Genomic DNA, 18,287 nt, shown 5'->3' with positions numbered 1-18,287 from the left:
TTCAAAAATTGCAAGTGGAAGGTTTTCGACTCTGCGCGGATGCAGATCGTCAACCAGGTGCTTCGGCAACAGAACGTTGCTTTGAAGGAGGAGCGAGATGAACACGATAAGGAGAAAGAGCGCATGCGGCGCAGCAGAAACATCAGTAGCAGTCACAATGTGAAGCTCTCCCGAGAGATCACTCATCTAAGATCGGAGGGATTGCACCATGAGCTGCAGAGGTGCAAGGAACAACTTGCTCAGCGAGAGGAAGAAATGCATCATCTCAGGAGCCTACTGGCCGAGCACGAGCGGACGATTCGAGCCCTTACGGAAGAGAAGATCAAGGCAGAGCAAGCCGCGACCACCCTTGCCCACGCCGCCGAGGCTGTGAAGCAATTTGAACTTACGGATCCTCTCATACATCGATGCGACCAGAGCCGGCTCCGGAGTTTCCTGCAACTACGCACGATAGAAATACAAACACACAGGGACAAGGTTGGCAGGGAAATCATAAACGGCAATGGAACTATGGGACTGATGCTGCATCTCCGGCTCAACCCCATTCCTGGTCTGAGCAGTCCGGAACCTCGTTTAGGGGTTCGACTTGGCGTGGACGGGGAGGACGGCGTGGTCTAGGTCCAACGCCTAGGGCGCATGCCTTGCCGCCGAGAGATCCCCAAGCTCAAGTTATGCCAACGCAGCAACCCCACGTAAATATCGGACCTTGGACTGGATTCAACGCTAGCCATGGTCATAGAAAGGAATACAGGAAGGTCCAGAACCCAGGCCTTTCCGCGGGGCCGCAGAGCATTCCAGATGACAATACACCTCCGTCCAAGAAACGCATGGCGAAACAGAAGACGGAAGGACGCTAGGTGAGTTCTGGGGAAACATTCGGTGGGATCTGAAATGAAGAGGCTCTTGTGAGCAACGTGGGTTGGCTGGGGCTCTGCCTCTCTGACCAGCTGTGTTCATTGCTAGGCTAGCCCCTGAGTCCAAGACATGTTAAGCTTCAGTTAGGAAAGTAGCCCAAGAGATGAGGATATACAATGGGAAGAGAAAAGAAGAAGAAAAAGAAGAAGAAAAGAAAGACAGCACGGTCAACCATGAGCCCCTCCAAGAACATATATGCACAAGAACATGTATGCAGCTTATCCATTGTCCTCCTGATCGGATCGGGTGTCGCCGGGACCGCAACGCTGGAAGCTTGACCCTGGCACCCGCACCCGGGCCCTGGCCCCACCATCAGGCCATCATCGAACGTTGCTTCAGTCTTCAGTCACAGCACAGCGCGACGCGATTGAGCTTCAGCATCAGCTCACCTTAACTCCAATGGCTTGATGGTTGATTTCCCAAGTTCATATGACGTCGTCGGACGAGGGGGAGGATCAGAAGTTAGAACCTCAAATACTCCTCCACCAGTCCACCTCGAAGCTCCGTCCTGGACTCCTGACCGTCCTCCCCCCGTAACACCCTGTTCTTCGACGTACTGCAAGGCAAACCATCGAACGCTCGAATTGTCGACTTCCCTTTCTCTAGGTTTTCTTTGAAAAAATTTCTCGAAACTTACCTAGACAGAATCTCCATCGTCGGAATTCCTCCACTAGGCAATACAGTAATAGCAGACCACACTGGAATCGTGGACACCAAGGGCTGAAATGAAGAACCATCGCCATATAACGCACATTAGTCGGGAAGATCTCTACACAGATCTCGAAGCCCGCATTCGGTATCTCCATTCTTTTATAGATTTCAGCAGCAGTACGTGGTTCTTGTTCTCTACTTGAAAGGGCCCCCTTCCCCTTCCCCCCCCTTTTTTCCATCGTTCCGGGACGCCCCATGATCCTTGACCATCTTACATCTCTCAACTAATAAACCTGGTCTGCAGGAGACATTGAAGCCCTCATAACCGGCGCCAAATATGTCAGAGCACTCATCCCCGCTGTGGTCAACATTGTATACAAAAAACTTCTCCAATACGACATCACAGCCCGCGCCTTCACGACGCGATCCACGAGCTTCGAAGGTCCCATGGACGAACAACCCGACGAAGACAGCCCACAGATCCTCCACCGCAAGAAGTTCCTTCGCGCCTATCTTAACAAACTCTGCTCGGACCCCAGCCGCATGGAGTTTTGGGAATACCTCGACAAAGTAGGGTGCGTACATCCAACATCCTGTGCTCCCTTCGTCTTATCCTCCACCCCTCTCAATATTCTGCTTTCGTTTTCCAAGTTGACAACGAGCTCCCGAACAGTATGATGCATGTTGGCCTAGGAAGAGCACATCCCCTCCACATTGAATACGTCCACCTGGGCATATGTTTAGGCTTCATCCAAGACATCATGACCGAAGCCATCCTAGCACACCCGCGACTGCAGCTCCAGCGCAAGATCGCCCTCGTCAAGGCCCTCGGCAAAGTCATATGGATCCAAAACGACCTCATGGCAAAATGGCACGTTCAGGACGGGGCCGAGTTCGTTACGGCCGGTGTTGAGGAGGTGGTCGTCGAGGAGGAAGGGTATCTCCACGGCAAAAAGATCCTTGAAGAGCTCGATGAGATGACGACGCCAGATCGGAAAAAGTCAAACGAGACAGGGGAGGCAGGGCATCGTGGTAGCGGTAGCCCGCCCACTTCTCCTTCCAGGTTACCAAGGCCGTCGTCGACATCGGGTGGCGTCTGTCCCTTTAGTGGGTTGGCCAAGGGGGTCGGGGGCATGACGTTGAAGGCTGAGGAGACACCCAGGGTCGAAGTATCTCGCACGGAGCAAGCGGAGGCTGCATCATAAAGTGTGAAATAATCAAGTTCAACCGCCCTTTGTTGTGATTTTCTTTGGGTATGAGTTGGACATCGCCGCATATCGCTTGTCTTCAGGATTCAGGATTCAGGGGTATTTTGATCAAAGCTACTTTTCTCTTGTTTCTGGGCTTGGAGTTTGTAATTTCATCTGGAACTTGAATCCCTTATTATGTCCACCAGTCCCTCCTCCTTGGATTAATCTCCCTTACAAAAAAATCCCCGAAGGAATACATCCTCATATGACTTGTTCTTGGACTTCACTCCAAGGTGGAGAGAAGCATGAACGAACCTGAAAGGTAATACAGCTGGCGACAGCCGTTCGGTGAAGAAAGCTGACCGGTGGATCTCACGACTCACCGACCCCTTATTCACAACCAAATGCAGAATGCCAAGGCTCCTGTTAGAACATCATCCGCCAGTCAAGAACCACACTGGGAACTAAGATCCTTCCAATTGTTCATCTTTTCATATAACAACAGACTCTTCTTCTCTTACCAACCAACATGACACCCGACCACTTATCCAGAATCAAATCCCCCTGTCGGCTGTCGCCATGCCACGACCTTCGCTCATCCGACACGTCGCCTGCAAGCTCCTTGCCGTCCTTATTTTGCTTTTCATCCTAACCCACATCCGCTGGCCCTTCAATCGAGCTTCAACCCATAGTCATGGCGCATCCCGATCAACTGTCGCATCAGACTCCCCCGTTTCCCTCCACAACCTCCACTTCCACGGCCAAGGACCGTGCCTTCCCCCCTCGGCATCCCGCTCCGCCCTGCTAAACAAGGCCTCCTCCATCCGCGAATCCTGCCGCGCCTCTTCTCCCTTTTCTGCTCTCCTTCCTGCCAGCGACGCTACCACCGATCGAGGACCCCGCCCCCGCGTGGCAACACTGACAACCCAATGGGGCGACCCGAAAGCCTACTACCAAAAAGCCATCCAGACGCACCTCGTCCACGCCCTCGTCCACGAGACCAACCTCCACCTCCTCTGCGCCCCGACCATCCAGGCCCCCAAAGGCGCACCCGATACCCTCGCCAATCGGCTGGAGATCTACTGGAACAAACCCGCCCTGGTCCTCTCCGTCCTCCTCTCCGAAATGGCGAAACCCAAACCCGAAAGGCTGGACTGGATCCTCTGGGCCGACGCCGACACCATCATCCTTGACCACTGCCGGCCCATTTCCACTTTTCTCCCTCCAGAGCTACATGACGACGACGACGACGCCGAAGCGGAAAACGACGGCCTCCCCCACCTGCTATACACAAACGACATGCTGGGCCTCAACAACGGCGTCTTCCTCCTCCGCGTGAGCACCTGGTCCGTCAACCTCTTCACCGCCGTCCTGGGCTTCCGCTTCCTCCGCCCCACCGTCGATCTCGACTACCTCGACCAGACCGCCATGGAGATCCTCATCGCCGAGGACCCGCGCTTCCGCGCCCGCGCCCTCGAGGTGCCCCAGACCTGGTTCAACGCCTACGCCGACCCCAGCGGCCCGTCCTCCGCCCGCGGCTACGCCGGCGACGGGGAGGCCCAGCAGGCGCTGAAGCTGCGGGACTACCATGCCCGTCGCGGCGATTTCCTCGCCCACTTCCCCGGCGATCCCGAGAGGGAAGCCTCCATGACTGCGTGGCTCGACGCTGTCGACCGTTTGGGGAACGTGTGGGCGTCTGGCCGGGTGCAACGCGACGCGTCGGACGATGTGGAACTGTTTTGGAACCGATGGGCCGGGAGGAGGAGTAACACCAGAGTACCAGTGTCTTGATACGATCAACATGGGTTGTCGGTATATCTGTATGTCTGTGTCAGTGTGTCAACCCGTAAGCCTTGCGAGAGAAGCTGCACATCTCAACATTGATTAAAATCACCGAATCTGATATCAAGAGCCGCGGGCCTCAAGGGACTGAAAGGAAACACTCATCATTGCAATCTAGGCTTATGAGACGAACTAGGACTAAGTTCGCGTTTAATGATGCGGTACGGTATAAAGGGACCGGTAGCAAGCGTACAGTCCACCGCGGGATCACGTATTCCCCTAGCCTGCTCTGAGTCTTGGTTATTAGTATAAAGGCTGACCGTAGCGCAATTGCTCCTCACCCATTTCCACTTACCTTTCACCCCTTTCTTATACTTGTGCCATTCTGGTTGCACATCTCCCGCAAAATCTCTTCCCAAGCCCTTATAGTCTGGTAGCATTCAGAGACCTCGTGATGCAGCCTGACGATGCGCCATGGACTTGATCCTCCACCGAGGCCACACAGAAATCGTCTCCTAGAGTGTCACTGCATGCTGCACGCAAGCTGTTGACGTGATCCATGGCGACCTTTCCTGGGACGATCGGCGGTCCTGGTTGGAGCAGATATTTCCAGGCGATTCTGCTGGGACGTTCCCGGTGTCTTTGCGCTGTCTTCGAGAATGGTGGAATCTGTATTCGGGATATTCGGGTGGGTGGGGACGTCGCGAGGGCCTTCCTCAGCTTGCAAAGCCATCCTTGTTATCCAGTTGCTGCGGCTGTGAATAGTAGGATTGAGTTGTGGTCATCGGCCCGTTAACTCCATCGTTGGGACGCATGCTTGTGGTGTGTAGAATGGGATCGCAGGCGGGAGACTATGTCCGTTCGATTTGGTTTTTCAGACCGAAGGAGATCAGGTCGCAAATACCATTGTCGGCGAAATTGCCCCGCGGATTTGGTCTGTCATTCTTGTCAGTCACAGATACGGCCCGTTTCAAAGGCGAGTCTGGCGAGGCTCACCTCGCATCCCCCCCAGCGCCTCAAAAGCCATAGCGTAGTTCTCCAACGCGGCAGAAACGGACGTCAGTCCGCTCTGAAGCCGTGCTAGCAGGCTCTGCACCATGGGCCCGCCCATTCCACTCTGCGGATACATTGTCTTCGTCTTCTCGTGCACCATGAGTAGTGCGTAAGCAGATTGCATTGCGCAGCAGGCGAAAGACGGCATGGTCCTCGACGCCACAATGTCCGACGTCGGACCCAGCAATCAAGGAGCAAGACACAGCTGACCGGAAGGGTTGGGATACGGGATATCATCAAACGATTGGGCAATGTTGAGGGCCGCTCTGAGACAGATCTGCGCAGATTGATGGCTCGTGAAAGGAAAACCAATGCCGGTTCCGGGTAGAACATCGGAATGCGGTGATAGGTGCGAGTGCGGTGATGCAGAATTCGCATCGGAAGACGTACACATGGCTTGCGCAGACAAGGCGCTGCACGCACATGACGGCCAATGTTGCAGCTCAGGAGCACCACCGGCTCCATCCGATTTGCCTTCGAGGTCGCAGTGCTTCCCGCTGAACACCGGGGCGTCGGAGAAGGCGCAATATCGGTGGCATTTGATTCTGGCACTATAAATGGACGTCAGTGATTCCGCTGTGAATATGCCGCGGTCAACGAACTAGATGCGGCACGGTCAAAGCAGCTACCTGTTCAGCTTGATTCGAGCGATACACCGAATGGCACGTGAAACCACCTCTTCTGTCGGGTCAACAGGTGATCCGATAGAAGAGGGTAGTATCCAGCTATCGGCCCTGTTGGTCAGCGGCTCCAGGGAAAGTTCCAGCTCATGCATTCGTTCGTAGATGTGATTCATGTCGCCCTGATCGGCGAGAGTCTTCTTGAGGCATCGGACAAATTGAGTCGCCTTGAGGATGGCTTGCTGGGCTTGAATGAGGATCCCGAATCCCTATTACCCGTTAGCAGTGGTGTACTGGGAGCGGCCTGAACTCCGTAGGAGTTGGGCATCAAAATACCTCTGGATCGGATGCTAATGTCGGGTATTTGGCGGTGAAGCTCGGTGCGAGGGCGACGAAACTTGGTTCCTACGGCAGCGTAAGCGCAAGACGTCATTTCACCCGAGTGTAAAACAAGACTCACAACGCTGGCGACGATGGCGCTTTGACTGGCACAGATGTACTTTAAGGCCCGTCAGTTCCAAAGTCCGCGATTCATGACACCTCTAGGGGGGCAAGGCAAGACCAACTGTCATCCACCAAACTCTGCTTCTGGCTTCTGTGTACTCATCTTCTTCAGTAGAGCAATGCAGAGACAACTCCATAGCTGATAGGAGGGCTTGGCCCGCCCTAGCCTGCATCTTTCTGATATTACCGCGCTGAGCATACTCGTATATGCTGAGTATGTCCAAGGCGACAATGCTCTCCAGCTCAGCCGGAACAGCCGAGTGAAATGGGTCGCGGACCTTCTCGCTTGGTAACCTGTTTAGGGCTTCGTGAGGCGCAACGGAGGACTCGAGGATCTCATTTTCGTCCTCAATGGCCTCGATGGTACACTGCGCAAGATACTGAGCATACTTTCGCCGAAAGAGTAGGCTTTCTCGAGCTGCAGGGTTCGGGTCGTTGGCACACGGGATGAGAGCCAGTATGGCTGATATGGCCAGACTGATGGGTCTTGAAAGAGCAAAGCTGTGCTCGAAGCGGTCTGTGTCTGTCTGGAGCTTCGGGACTGCTTGGTCCGTGGGTATGCTTGTCGGAGGTGGCAGAATGGGGAAGTAGGGGTGGATAAAGACGTAGTAGGCATCGAGTCTTGGGTAAAGTGAGCACGAGAACTTGGCCGGCACCCAAACCAAAGTGAGACTTACATCGCATGGTCGCTCTTGTATGTTCTCACTGTGGAAATTGGAAGATTATCGAACCCGAGAGAAGCGTGGGGAAAACCGTCGCCATTGGCAATTGTACTTGAAACGCCCGGCATGAACAAGTCGTCGAAGATGAAGTCGCTGTCTGGGAAGATATCCTGGAGCTGCTTCAGACCTGCCCCAGGGTCGACGTAGTCCTGCAGAGAAATGGCTGCGGTGAAGAAAAAAAAATGTTAGCCGGATGCTGATGGACCGACCGAAGCCGTTTGACTGGGAGGTGGAGCCCACGATGCTGGTGCACTTCCTCGTCCGCAGAAGTCGGAGAGATGCTCGGTTGTTGCTGTGCCGTATCTCCTGCTTTTGCTTTGTTCCGTACTCGGGCACCTCCTCTCCTGCTGGGCTTGTACAGACACTGCCGGTTCCTGATACGACACTACCCAAGGTCTGTGTCAGTCGGTATGAACAACTCTAGCCTTGAGGAGACGACCGACTTGCTCATACATTGGCACATGGCTGACCACCATCGCAGCGAGTACGAGATGCTCGACTATAGTATGTTATTAACTGGTAAAAAAAAACGTGAGCACCAGAGGCTCGGTCTTGCGGTTTGAAAAGACAAAACATACCATGCGAGGCACGCATTCTTCACAGGCGGGGTTGCGAACTTCTTCCTCCTTACGCCTGGTGCAGCAGCCGACTGCGCCGCCATCTCCGTTATGGGATTCGTCATTCTATTTCGTGCTGATACTACCGGGGTGCGTTGTGTCTAGGCCTTCCGACGCCGCGCTTGTGTCGTGGGTCGTCGCGACTCGCAACGGGCCAAGGGATGTGAGTGAGTAGCAACGCAGCGGCCTAGAAGTCACGCGAGCTTCACTCGTCTCCGGGAAAGCTTGTAGTGAAAATGCGAGGCGTCGAAGTGAGTTTCGAGAGATGCCAAGGAAATGTTCAAGAATCAAGTAGGTAAGCGACGGACACTGCTGCATAAGAGAGGGACATGGCCTTGCTGTTGGTGAGTTCAGAGAAGAAGTAGCAGATGATACGACGCAGGTCCCGACAGGGCATGGTGTGTGGATTACTCATCATCTACCATCTACTAATTCGGACGACCAAAAAAAGAAACCAGTCACATGTTACATCACATGATCTCGCGCTCCGTCCTGTATTCATTAGGTACTAAGAAGTTCCACAGACTCGGATACGCGCTTCGTCGCCAACCATCTCACATTCCAGTTCCGATAAAAAAGACCCTATGTCTTCGCGGGTGAAATTCGGAACCCAGAGCAGTAATACTGCTGGAACCGTTGGGACGCAGAGGCGACGTTGATCTCATTGCTTGCCGTGTGACCCACAGCTTGATCGTACCAAAGGCCAATTCCTGGGTGGAAAATTGCACCGGCGTCATCGACTATCCGTGGAAAAAGCGTAGCAATAATAGGGCCTGCAGTTGGTGAGGGCTTCCGAGTCAAACCGGTTCGGCTCTGTGTGTTTCTGCCAAGCTCGTCCCATTCCCGAGGCGGATTCTCGCCGTAAAAATTGGGCTCCGAAGATAGGGACTCGGTCGATATGTGGTCTTTGGATATCTGTGCACGGCACCAGATCTCAAATGCCCTCTGGAATAACACCCGGACCCTGTCCTTCAAGTCGGCAATGTGTGTTGGCGCTACCAGAGGTAACAACCATCCATAGATGCTGTCCAAAGCCCGCTCCACCACAGAATCCCGGACGGAACTATCAGTGCCAGTCAATCCGAGAATCAGACATCGGAATATGACCATGGATCGTCCGCCTCGTCCAGAGAGGTGGCTGAGCACATTCTCAGCAGACTGCTTGACGCTTTCGGGGATGTAAAACGAGCAGAAGACGAATTTGATCAGAGCGTCCACGAGGCGAACTCGGACAGCAGCGCGGTACAAATGTGTGGTACTCGGATATGTACTTGAATCCAGTTGGATATTCCCGTTCTGAATGGGAGGCAAGGGGATCTTCTCGGTAACTGGGTGCGTCAAAAAGTCGCGAGGATCGTACAACTGGACAGAGATGTTATGTTTGTTAGGACAAGGCTAGCAACCCGGAGACAGATTTAGTTGGACTGAACTTACCACCTTGCCTGTGCGAGGGAGAAACAGAGAGACCACGTCTTCACAATCCTTGGACAACGCCTCGAAATCATTCCGTCTAGTAGTCACTGGTCAGTATCTTTCCAGGTGTCTCGAGAGTCGAGAGTGTTTCCACCAAACTCACAGTTCTTCCCTATCGTCATCATTGAAAGCCTGCAGCCGTCCCTCACCCACGTCATTCTGCAATCTTTTGAGCGCGGACTGCGACACATCGAGCTTCGCATGGTTCAGCTCAGACACTTTCCTAGCCTCCGTAAGACTCTTCTGGAGCTCGTTGTTGGTCTTTTCAAACCCCCCTAAGCGGCTTTGGAGCTGGACTTCTTCTTGTCCTACCCTGTGCAGCTCCCTCTCCTTCTCGAAAAGACTCTTCTGGAGCTCGTTGTTGGTCTTTTCAACCCGCCCTAAGCGACTTTGGAGCTCGACTTTTTCTTGTCCTACCCTGCGCAGCTCCCCCTCCTTCTCGTTAAAACTCTTGTGAAGCTCGGTGTTGAACTTTTCAAACACCCTTAACCGATTTTGGAGCTCGGCAATCTCTTGTCTTACGCTGTGCAGGTCCTTTTCCTTGTCCTTAAAACCCTTCAAAAGTTCGCTGTGTTCCTTCTCAAATGTCTCCAAGTGCTTTTGGAGCTTGCCAAAAAGCGTATATAGTGGCTCGGTATCACTGTCGACTGCTACTCGATGGGCGAATCTCAGTCAAAAATTCGTCATAAGAGTGGCGTTGTATCTCCGTGCACTGTCCAGTTTCTGTCCCAGTTCCCTGATTTTGGCCTCCTGTGCCTCGGATATAGCATGATTGGAAACTCTAGGCATGATGTGTGACAAGTAGGTATCTGTCTGTCGAACGTCGTGTGTCCCTCGAGTCGCGATCTTTCAAAGGCCTTGTCTGCAGAAGCGGAGCGCTGCCATGGAAGGGGGATCTTGCCCTTCTTATCTCTCTTGAACATTCAATGCCCCGTTTGCGAAATGGTGGTATGCGTAGGTAGGCAACCAAAGGATGGCGAATCGCAAATTCCGTGTGATCCTGGTTCGCAAGTGGGGTACATATGCCGGAGGCCGACCACATGCAGCGTGCTGATGAATGGCATCGAGAGGCAGACGCTGTGTTACGTCCATGGCACAATCACCTATGTGTAATAGGTTGGAGAGTGAGGGAGCTTGAAGAACACGCATTGAGCTCTTTCTTCCCCTGCACTACTTACCTACCAGATCTGATAATGCCCGCAGCGATAATGGCGATGCCGGCGATAATTCAAGCAGCTGGCGAGTAGCTTAGGATAAAGGACGAATCGTGAGATGTGCAGTTTGAGGTCAGCCTGCATATCTGGTCGGGAAAGATGAGGATGGAAACTTGGCCAATCCGTGCCATAATACCCCAATCATCCTTCAGACCAACCCGACGTAGTTCTGACACCGAAGATTGCAGAGATGCATGAGCCCGCATGCGTGCACCAGCCTACAGGAATCGAGATGGACAACCATTGGTGTGTTGGACCTGCCTGATCACCGTTCCAAAACATAGAGTTCGACAGACACCATGTCTTGGCCAATGACAGGAAGCGGCAAGGCCTCTTTCTCAATAACGGACCAGCCCTGGCTCGCCATGAGGCCGTGCAAGACCTCCTCCGAAGAATGACGCGGCTTCGTCGCCAGAAGAACCCACGTCGTTGACGAACTGCCCAGGACGTCCCGCCATGTCGTGTTGGCTTGATGCAGTGCAGAGAGCGTCCCCACGAGAGCCGGCAGCATGTCGACGTTGTAGGTGCAATCGCTCAACACGATAAGTGGCCAGGGGCGAGAGCGGACTCGGGGACCAAATGTGCCCTGCCGTCCCTCTTCCCAATCTAGACTCTCGAATTCCGTCGGACAGGTAGTTCCCGGGGACGACGGCAGAAATCTGCGAGAGATATTGGCCAATGCCCTTTCCTGCGCATCAGGTAGGTCGGTCAGGAGGACGAGGGACCGCGGCCGTGCAGATTTGGATAGGGAAGATGCCATGGCGAGGCCGAGAATGCCGACTCCACATCCGAGTTCGAGGACGTTCAGCGGCTGGCCAGAGGCGAGGCGCTGCCGCAACCTGGGCAGGCATGGATCTTTCACGGGGGGGGCTTCGTTGTGGAGGAGAAGCGAGGCTGCGACCAAACCTGCGTCCCAGATATGGCGGGCAATACTCTCTCCGATGTCCTCCTCAAGGTCAAGACACATCAACGAGTCCTCTCTGCCGATGCGAAGACGGCGGACAGAGACGTGTGGAGAATCCGTTCCCGGGCTATGGACGTCGGCCCATGCGGGCATGATTCTGCCAGAATCGGCATGGTTCAGGGAGTTGACAACGTCCCAAGTGCTACCGGCCCATGACTGAGCGGTTGGGAAGACAAACACGCGAAGAGAGACGGATGTCTTGGGAAGATTGAGGTCTGACTTGAGGACTCTGGTACCCGGGTGCCATTCAAGGATTCGGGAAGCCTTGATGTCGGCGGGGCCTGGTTTCCGGCCGCCCGCGTCGGCTGCCGCCTCATATATGCCAGCTTTGAGCTTGATGGGGTCCTCAGGACTGAGGAATGAATCACCTAGATCGGTAGTTATGGTGAAGGATATGCTCACGGCTGACACATCGCCCCGGGTGTGCGAGAGCGAGGGTGGGCGAAGGAAGCGGATGTAATGCATTTCGGTACCATAGTCAGGGATCGATATAATCCATCGGACGCGACCACTGTCGATTGAGAGGGGGTCTAACCGGATCGCAGGCGATGGAATCCACAATTAGGCAGTGGAAATACGAAATATCTCAGTCGCTTACTAAGGCCCCGTTCGACAATCTCACTAACTTGGTAAATCCCACTAAGTTGGCGAAAAAATGCATAACTCATGACCCACCGATAGCATAAGAACCCCTTTTGTATAATTATTTTAGTGTAACTGCATTTTTTATGCATTCCTCTATTATCCCCCTATTATCCAGGTACCACGCTAAGCAGGGGCCTATTAGCTTGTAGATTTTACTATGTTAGTAGGATTTTTATATAGGAGGGCTTAGTAAAGCAAAAACACGCTAATAACTTAGTGTTTTTTTTACTAAGATAGGGTCTATAATTACCCGCGCCGTAATTACGTAGTAATAAGGCCCTAGGTATAGGTAGTAAGGCTAACAACGATACTATCGCTACTTAAGATAACGGAACTATTAAGTATATCACTAAGTAACCCTTCTATAATATCCTCTATACTAATAGAACCCAGGGCCGCTATATCGATATACGTAGTAGTATTCACGATATTCTACACTAGCAAAAAGTAGTGTCTTTTACATACGAAAGACTTAATCCTGCATTACGGAATCGGCTTAATAGTTCTCCGATATAGCTCCCTTATTTCTGCATAAACAGATATATCGAGGCTAAGCGACGGCGTTAAAATAGCGCCTTAGTAGCGTTATCACTTTCACAAAAATCGTGGTGAGATTTCACCAAGTTTATGAAATTGTCGAACGGGGCCTAATAATAAGGTAGTCGGTCACCAGTAAACTAGTGCTACCACGGGAGTTTTTGCAACGATGACCCCGAGCCGAATTATGGTAGGTTAGTCATCAAGTTTTTGACGTGGGTCCGAGCTGTCGTTTCGAGCATCGAGCAACCCAATCTTCCCTCGTTGTCTTCCTCGCTGGTATTTCTTCCTCTTTCTCTCTTTCGCAACTGGTCAAACGGTCGATAGTGAGGTACGACTAATCACTCAAAACACAAGCACTCGACCCGATTAGTCGTATCTCACTATCGTCCGTTTCCCAGCGATTGCGACTAACAACGCAATCGATCCACGTCGGAAGTCTCCGCAACCGGCGGGCAACGGCGCTTTATCGAAGACGCGGACAGCTCCGATACCAGCGATGGCAGCGATAGCGGCGATGGTCCCCAGGGATTGTCGACGTAACATGCTAGATCCGAGGGTCCTATCTTCATTGCCCGAATCTTAATCCTGCCACGCGAAGAAACAATCGAATCGAACGACGTGATACCTGACGACCAATCGTCCAGAAGGAAACCGACCGCCTTGTTGATGAACGACCGAATAATCGCAATGGCCCCCTCTCACCCTCCCGAAGACCTGCTCGGTGCCCTCCTCGGCACCACCGAATCCGACATTATCCCCCTTACCCACGCCGGCGTCAGCTCGGGAAGCAAGGTCTTCGGCGCAGCCATCCTCTCCTCGGCGTCCCTCAAACCGTACACGGTAGCGACGAACGACGAACGCGCATCGCCCCTCCTCCACGGCGAGATCAACTGCATCCAAAAATTCTACACCTCCTTCTTCCCGGACCCCACCAACCGGCCGGACCCCCGAGGGGACTGCGTCTTCTTCGCCACCCACGAGCCCTGCAGTCTCTGCCTGAGCGGCATCGCGTGGTCGGGTTTCCGGGAGGTGTACTTCCTCTTCACATACGAGGACAGCCGCGACCGCTTCGCGATCCCGTACGACATCGACATCCTCGAGTCCGTTTTCCGAGTCCGCGCCGAGGGCGAGGCTGACGACGCTCTCGAGCGCCGCGCATTGTATAACCGCGACAACAAGTTCTTCCAGGCCCGCAGCCTCGGTGAGCTGGTGGAGGCCGTGCAGGACCCCGTGGCGCGCGAGCGCTGGCGGGCCGAGGTAGAGAGAGTCAAGGGACTCTACGATGGTTTAAGCGAAGTATATCAGGAAGGCAAGGCCAAGGGCGTCGAAAGCTCTAGTGTGTGGAAGTAGGCCCCAAATTTTCTCTACGGGAAGAGGAGCGCACTGTGTTGACGATGCGGTTGGGGAGGGGGTGTGTACATGGGAAGGCGTGGGATGCAAGCTGGAAACAGCAGCCCGCGTATGTAGGCCTGGATGGCTCGGGAGTTGTGATGATAGACTACCATCTAGCGTACCTTTCCGTCGGCGAATCTGCGTGCGATGTGACGATCACTGCCAGGATGCGCACGCGGGATCGCATGTCGGGCGAAGGGACTGAAGAGTTAGGGGTAACACGAAAGCAGCAGGTGTGCAACGAGCATTGGCCTTCGTCCCTGCGCCATTCCCTCCCTAAATAATATCGCATTTTATCCTATGGTTCCCATCCTACAATGACCGAGCAGAGATGTAACTACGCCAACCTGCTTTGAAGATTCACGATGTCTATTTTCAGCAAGTACCACACCACTCCAGATGCATTCCCTGCTGTTATGGGTTCTACTACCACCTACCTTTAGGTAGATGTCTGACAACTACTAAGCTGCCTTGTGACGCGAATCGGCAACCGCAAACAGGTCAGCCCCTCATCCGATCAGCGTCACGTCATCAATCTGTCTACCTATTCCTGGAAAGGAGGAGACGCTTCTTCCTTCCGTGGGATGCATACCTTTTGAAGGTGTGATGGTGGCATCTCAATCATCGCACTGCATTCACCGGCCACACTTCACGCTTCCCTCTTTCAACCAAGTATATATATGTACGGAATATTCTGCCATAAGGTAGTTAGGTACATATGTCCTGTTCCCGTTCCCGCATGCTTACCCCTCCATTGCACGGACACTGCCCCTGGTCCCCCAAATCCTCCCTTGGTATCCAGATACAAGTCATCCATAAACCCCTTCTCTCTCCAAACCTCCCAATCATCTGGATAAAATCGAGCTTCGGTTTCTTCTACCTTTGCCTCCCGGGTCTTAAGTGGCTTTCTGGATGCGTCAGACGGTTGTTGGTGGATGAATCCCCCAAAATTCCCTTCGGATCCTAACTACATCTGTGCGTTTAACCCTCGAAGTGCACTTTGAAGACCGAGCGAGGCTGTCGGCTCTTTCGTTATCGCGGAGGGAGTGCGAACCGCGGAGTCCATACAATACCTGGCTTTACTACCTATGAGGACATTAATGGCTGGTCGTACCAATATTTTCAACTCTCGGTTTTTTTCGCCTGTGTTTCCATCATCGCGATGACTTGCCGTTACCAATAACCTAACCAACCCCTTCTGATCATCATATAGATCGTAGCTTTTTCGTAGCTTTTTCTTGATTTCTCGGCATCGCGTATACCTTTAGCTATGTGCCACCGCTATCCAAACCCTTAATACTTTACCTACCACACACTTGAATAGCCCGCACTGGGATACCAACCATACAGAGTACCCGTGCGTGCCATTTCGTCTCCTCGTCTCTATTATGTCTGTGACCGACTCAGCTGTCCTTTCCTCTTGTTCTTCTTCTTCTTCTTTTTTTTTATTAAAAAAGAAAAAAGAGAAAAAAATCCTTTGTCCACACGTAGGAGTAAGGGATGCGGTCAACTGTCGAACCCTATCAGCCCATTGGTCATTGAAGCGCCCGTCAGATCTTTCAGACTGATTACACACTCACAGATCATAGGGCTCGTACCTCATCATGGAGGGTGTACAGATAGATGATATCTTTGTTCCACCCCGTATCGTCGACGGAACCGTCCTAGACATTCCGAGATTGTCATAGCCATGTCTTGCTAAAAAGGTGGTCGACGGGAAGCTGGTCGGGTAGAGCCTTAGATTGTGGCTGGTGGTGTGCAACCCATTGGAACGGGAAGCCGTTGAGGAGGCCGAAATAAGCGCCGGGGGCTTTCCATCACCTCCCCATCCCGTCATTCCTTCGCACCCAGGTTCCCACTACCACACCCTACGGTAGTCGAAGATCATGCGAGATACATAATGACAGGATGGAAGGAATATAGGCGTAAGAACACGCCCGAATGTCTTTACCATGAACCCTGTACGGCATCTTGACTTGAATGTCACATCGGATGGGTGACTGATTTCCTACGCCCCCCCAACCCCTTTCAGGCTTGCTTTCCCTTTTCCCTCGAGTCCAAAAACAGCGACGCACTAAAACAGAAAAGAAGCAAACTCCCAGCCACAACAAGAATGTTCCAAAAGCTGGGCATTTCGGAACCAATGGCCAAGACATGCATATGCAGTAACCGTACTCGGCTGAGTACAGGTCCCCTTTTTAGAATTTATCCTTTGTTCTCAATACTACCTAAGGTATCTACTGTATTCCCCCATTTCCGTCATCACCAAGGGCCGAAAAAGCATATGGATACAACTGCATGGTACTGTACGTACGGTCTTCCATGTTCAACCCGGTTTTTGATAGGAAGGCGGGAAGAGACAAATGGGGCAATGGATGTAACGACCAAAATGGGACGAGCGATAAATTAGTGTCGGTCTACTTTTCCCTTGTTTCTGGTCATAGCAAGAGATACGAGTCCGAGAATCCAATATTTTTGGTTCTCAGATCGTTCAGAATTATCGTTTTCTGTGCGACTCGGTAAGACGCAGCAAAGATGAGATTATTATTGCTTTTTTCTTCCTTTTTTGACATTTATGCACACGCCCCTGACATATGCAGTACGGAGTTATGCCCATTGCCTAGGTACCGTACCCTCAGACAACTCGGGTGAACCTGAGCGAAGTGTCCGTACGCCGTACGACAGAGGTGGGGTTCGGTGAGTCTCGGTGAAACATTCTGTTCCTCGACAATCTTGCTTTCGAAGGTTTGTCTCGCACACCATCCACTGCAAGTTGAAGTAAAAAGCTAGGACTATCATTTGTCTATCTTCTGCTAGAGCCTCTGACCAATGGAAGTTTATGTGAGCCCCCGGGACTTCACGTCGCGATCAGGACTTGAACCCACCACTCCTTCACCCCTTCTCCTCCGATCCTTTGGGGGGCATGTAACATCGCGTAACTACATACACAATGAAGATTGCAAGTCATCCCATCTGGGATTTATTGTTTCATTATAATGATCCAACGATTCCTGTCACATCACATGGAACCCCAACCGCTTAGGTATCGGGGAACCCTCCTCGCCAAGCAGTGAGCCCCCTTGTCCATGAAGTCATGCAGAATACCGCGTGACATGGTACCGCGGGAATGCAGCAGCTCCCTGTCAGCCCACCCAAACCCCTCATCACGCATCATCACACGAGACGGACCCTTCACAAGCAGGAAAGTTGCCACTACTGTGTGGTAGATCATCCCGCTTTGCGCCCGAAGCCGTCACTACGAACAAGTAAACAACCACATCTCTACTTAGGAAGTAGGGTGTGCGCATAGAGAGAACGATGCGCATTTTGATTATTGACCAGAAGCGTAAACGAACGCGGAAAGGCATGCGACTGGGATGACTGTGGTGTTCGGAGTAAGAATGTATATTGTCCTTCTATCTATCATGTGTCTTTCTAACACGCACCCTCTTGCGTCTACCCCGCGATAACAAAACCAAGAGCTCAGGAAGGGTATATCCATGCCAGCACAAATCTGCCCCCAACCTCCTGTCGGACTCGATTCATCAAGTCAGAAGAAGAAGGTCTTTGACAACGCCACCCGTGCGAGTAGTAAAAGAGGAAGAAAAAAAAAACAAAGGAAAAATAAGAAAGTGTTCCAAGGCCGGGTCAACGAACGTTGACTCTTGTGCCTTCTTTCGCAAATGGTCATCTTGCGATGGTAGCTGTACTAGGTAAAACCGAGAACCTGATGGCCGCGATGTAAAACAACCCTTGATATCTTCGCTGAAATCAGAAACAAAGGAAAAGAGAATAATAGATAAATCAAAATCCTGGCCTCCCATTTTTCCGTGCCCTGTACTTTTTGTGGACTGGCGCCTCGCAAATGATAAAAAATCGCTGGGAAGACTGAATTCCATGGCCTCGTATATCGACGGTAGCTCTCCTGCTTTCACGCACCCTCCTCCTTGAATCCGTGGGGCTCTGCAACGGACGGCCGGGTATCATAAAGGAAATTCCTCCAAA

General features: G+C 52.5%; 7 protein-coding genes across 7 annotated transcripts; 4 read left to right on the top strand and 3 right to left on the bottom strand.

The window, feature by feature from the left end:
- The first annotated feature begins 479 nt into the window (after positions 1-479).
- On the top strand, positions 480-982 carry SODALDRAFT_326700 (hypothetical protein). The gene has a single exon (XM_028610236.1). The coding sequence runs from the start codon at positions 672-674 to the stop codon at positions 855-857; it is 186 nt and encodes a 61-aa protein (XP_028470346.1). The 5' UTR covers positions 480-671; the 3' UTR covers positions 858-982.
- Positions 983-1,259: 277 nt separating this feature from the next.
- Positions 1,260-2,987, top strand: SODALDRAFT_326699 (hypothetical protein). The gene is made up of 3 exons (XM_028610235.1): positions 1,260-1,743; positions 1,871-2,141; positions 2,240-2,987. The coding sequence occupies exons 1-3, from the start codon at positions 1,641-1,643 to the stop codon at positions 2,769-2,771; spliced, it is 906 nt and encodes a 301-aa protein (XP_028470345.1). The 5' UTR covers positions 1,260-1,640; the 3' UTR covers positions 2,772-2,987.
- A 180-nt stretch (positions 2,988-3,167) lies between these two features.
- On the top strand, positions 3,168-4,982 carry SODALDRAFT_374852 (hypothetical protein; the record flags this gene model as incomplete). The annotated part of the gene is made up of 2 exons (XM_028614706.1): positions 3,168-3,200; positions 3,309-4,982. 2 exons carry the CDS (start codon positions 3,168-3,170, stop codon positions 4,545-4,547), a joined length of 1,272 nt encoding a protein of 423 aa, XP_028470344.1. The 3' UTR covers positions 4,548-4,982.
- Positions 4,983-5,427: 445 nt separating this feature from the next.
- SODALDRAFT_336233 (C6 zinc finger domain-containing protein) lies at positions 5,428-8,098 on the bottom strand (the record flags this gene model as incomplete). The annotated part of the gene is made up of 11 exons (XM_028612575.1): positions 5,428-5,474; positions 5,535-5,743; positions 5,795-6,142; positions 6,221-6,480; positions 6,548-6,616; positions 6,672-6,710; positions 6,778-7,336; positions 7,393-7,600; positions 7,678-7,822; positions 7,891-7,936; positions 8,016-8,098. 11 exons carry the CDS (start codon positions 8,096-8,098, stop codon positions 5,428-5,430), a joined length of 2,013 nt encoding a protein of 670 aa, XP_028470343.1.
- Positions 8,099-8,636: 538 nt separating this feature from the next.
- SODALDRAFT_319191 (hypothetical protein) lies at positions 8,637-10,316 on the bottom strand (the record flags this gene model as incomplete). The annotated part of the gene is made up of 4 exons (XM_028609437.1): positions 8,637-9,416; positions 9,489-9,564; positions 9,631-10,180; positions 10,241-10,316. The coding sequence occupies 4 exons, from the start codon at positions 10,314-10,316 to the stop codon at positions 8,637-8,639; spliced, it is 1,482 nt and encodes a 493-aa protein (XP_028470342.1).
- Positions 10,317-11,006: 690 nt separating this feature from the next.
- On the bottom strand, positions 11,007-12,170 carry SODALDRAFT_303916 (hypothetical protein; the record flags this gene model as incomplete). The annotated part of the gene is made up of 1 exon (XM_028608962.1): positions 11,007-12,170. One exon carries the CDS (start codon positions 12,168-12,170, stop codon positions 11,007-11,009), a length of 1,164 nt encoding a protein of 387 aa, XP_028470341.1.
- A 989-nt stretch (positions 12,171-13,159) lies between these two features.
- Positions 13,160-14,622, top strand: SODALDRAFT_326697 (CMP/dCMP deaminase). Its single transcript, XM_028610234.1, has one exon. The coding sequence runs from the start codon at positions 13,578-13,580 to the stop codon at positions 14,238-14,240; it is 663 nt and encodes a 220-aa protein (XP_028470340.1). The 5' UTR covers positions 13,160-13,577; the 3' UTR covers positions 14,241-14,622.
- Positions 14,623-18,287: the final 3,665 nt, after the last annotated feature.

This window comes from Sodiomyces alkalinus, assembly GCF_003711515.1.
Source record: "Sodiomyces alkalinus F11 unplaced genomic scaffold SODALscaffold_1, whole genome shotgun sequence".
NCBI lineage: Eukaryota > Fungi > Ascomycota > Sordariomycetes > Glomerellales > Plectosphaerellaceae > Sodiomyces > Sodiomyces alkalinus.
Note: the sequence above shows the minus strand (reverse complement) of the source record. Positions and strands in the feature narration are given on the sequence as shown.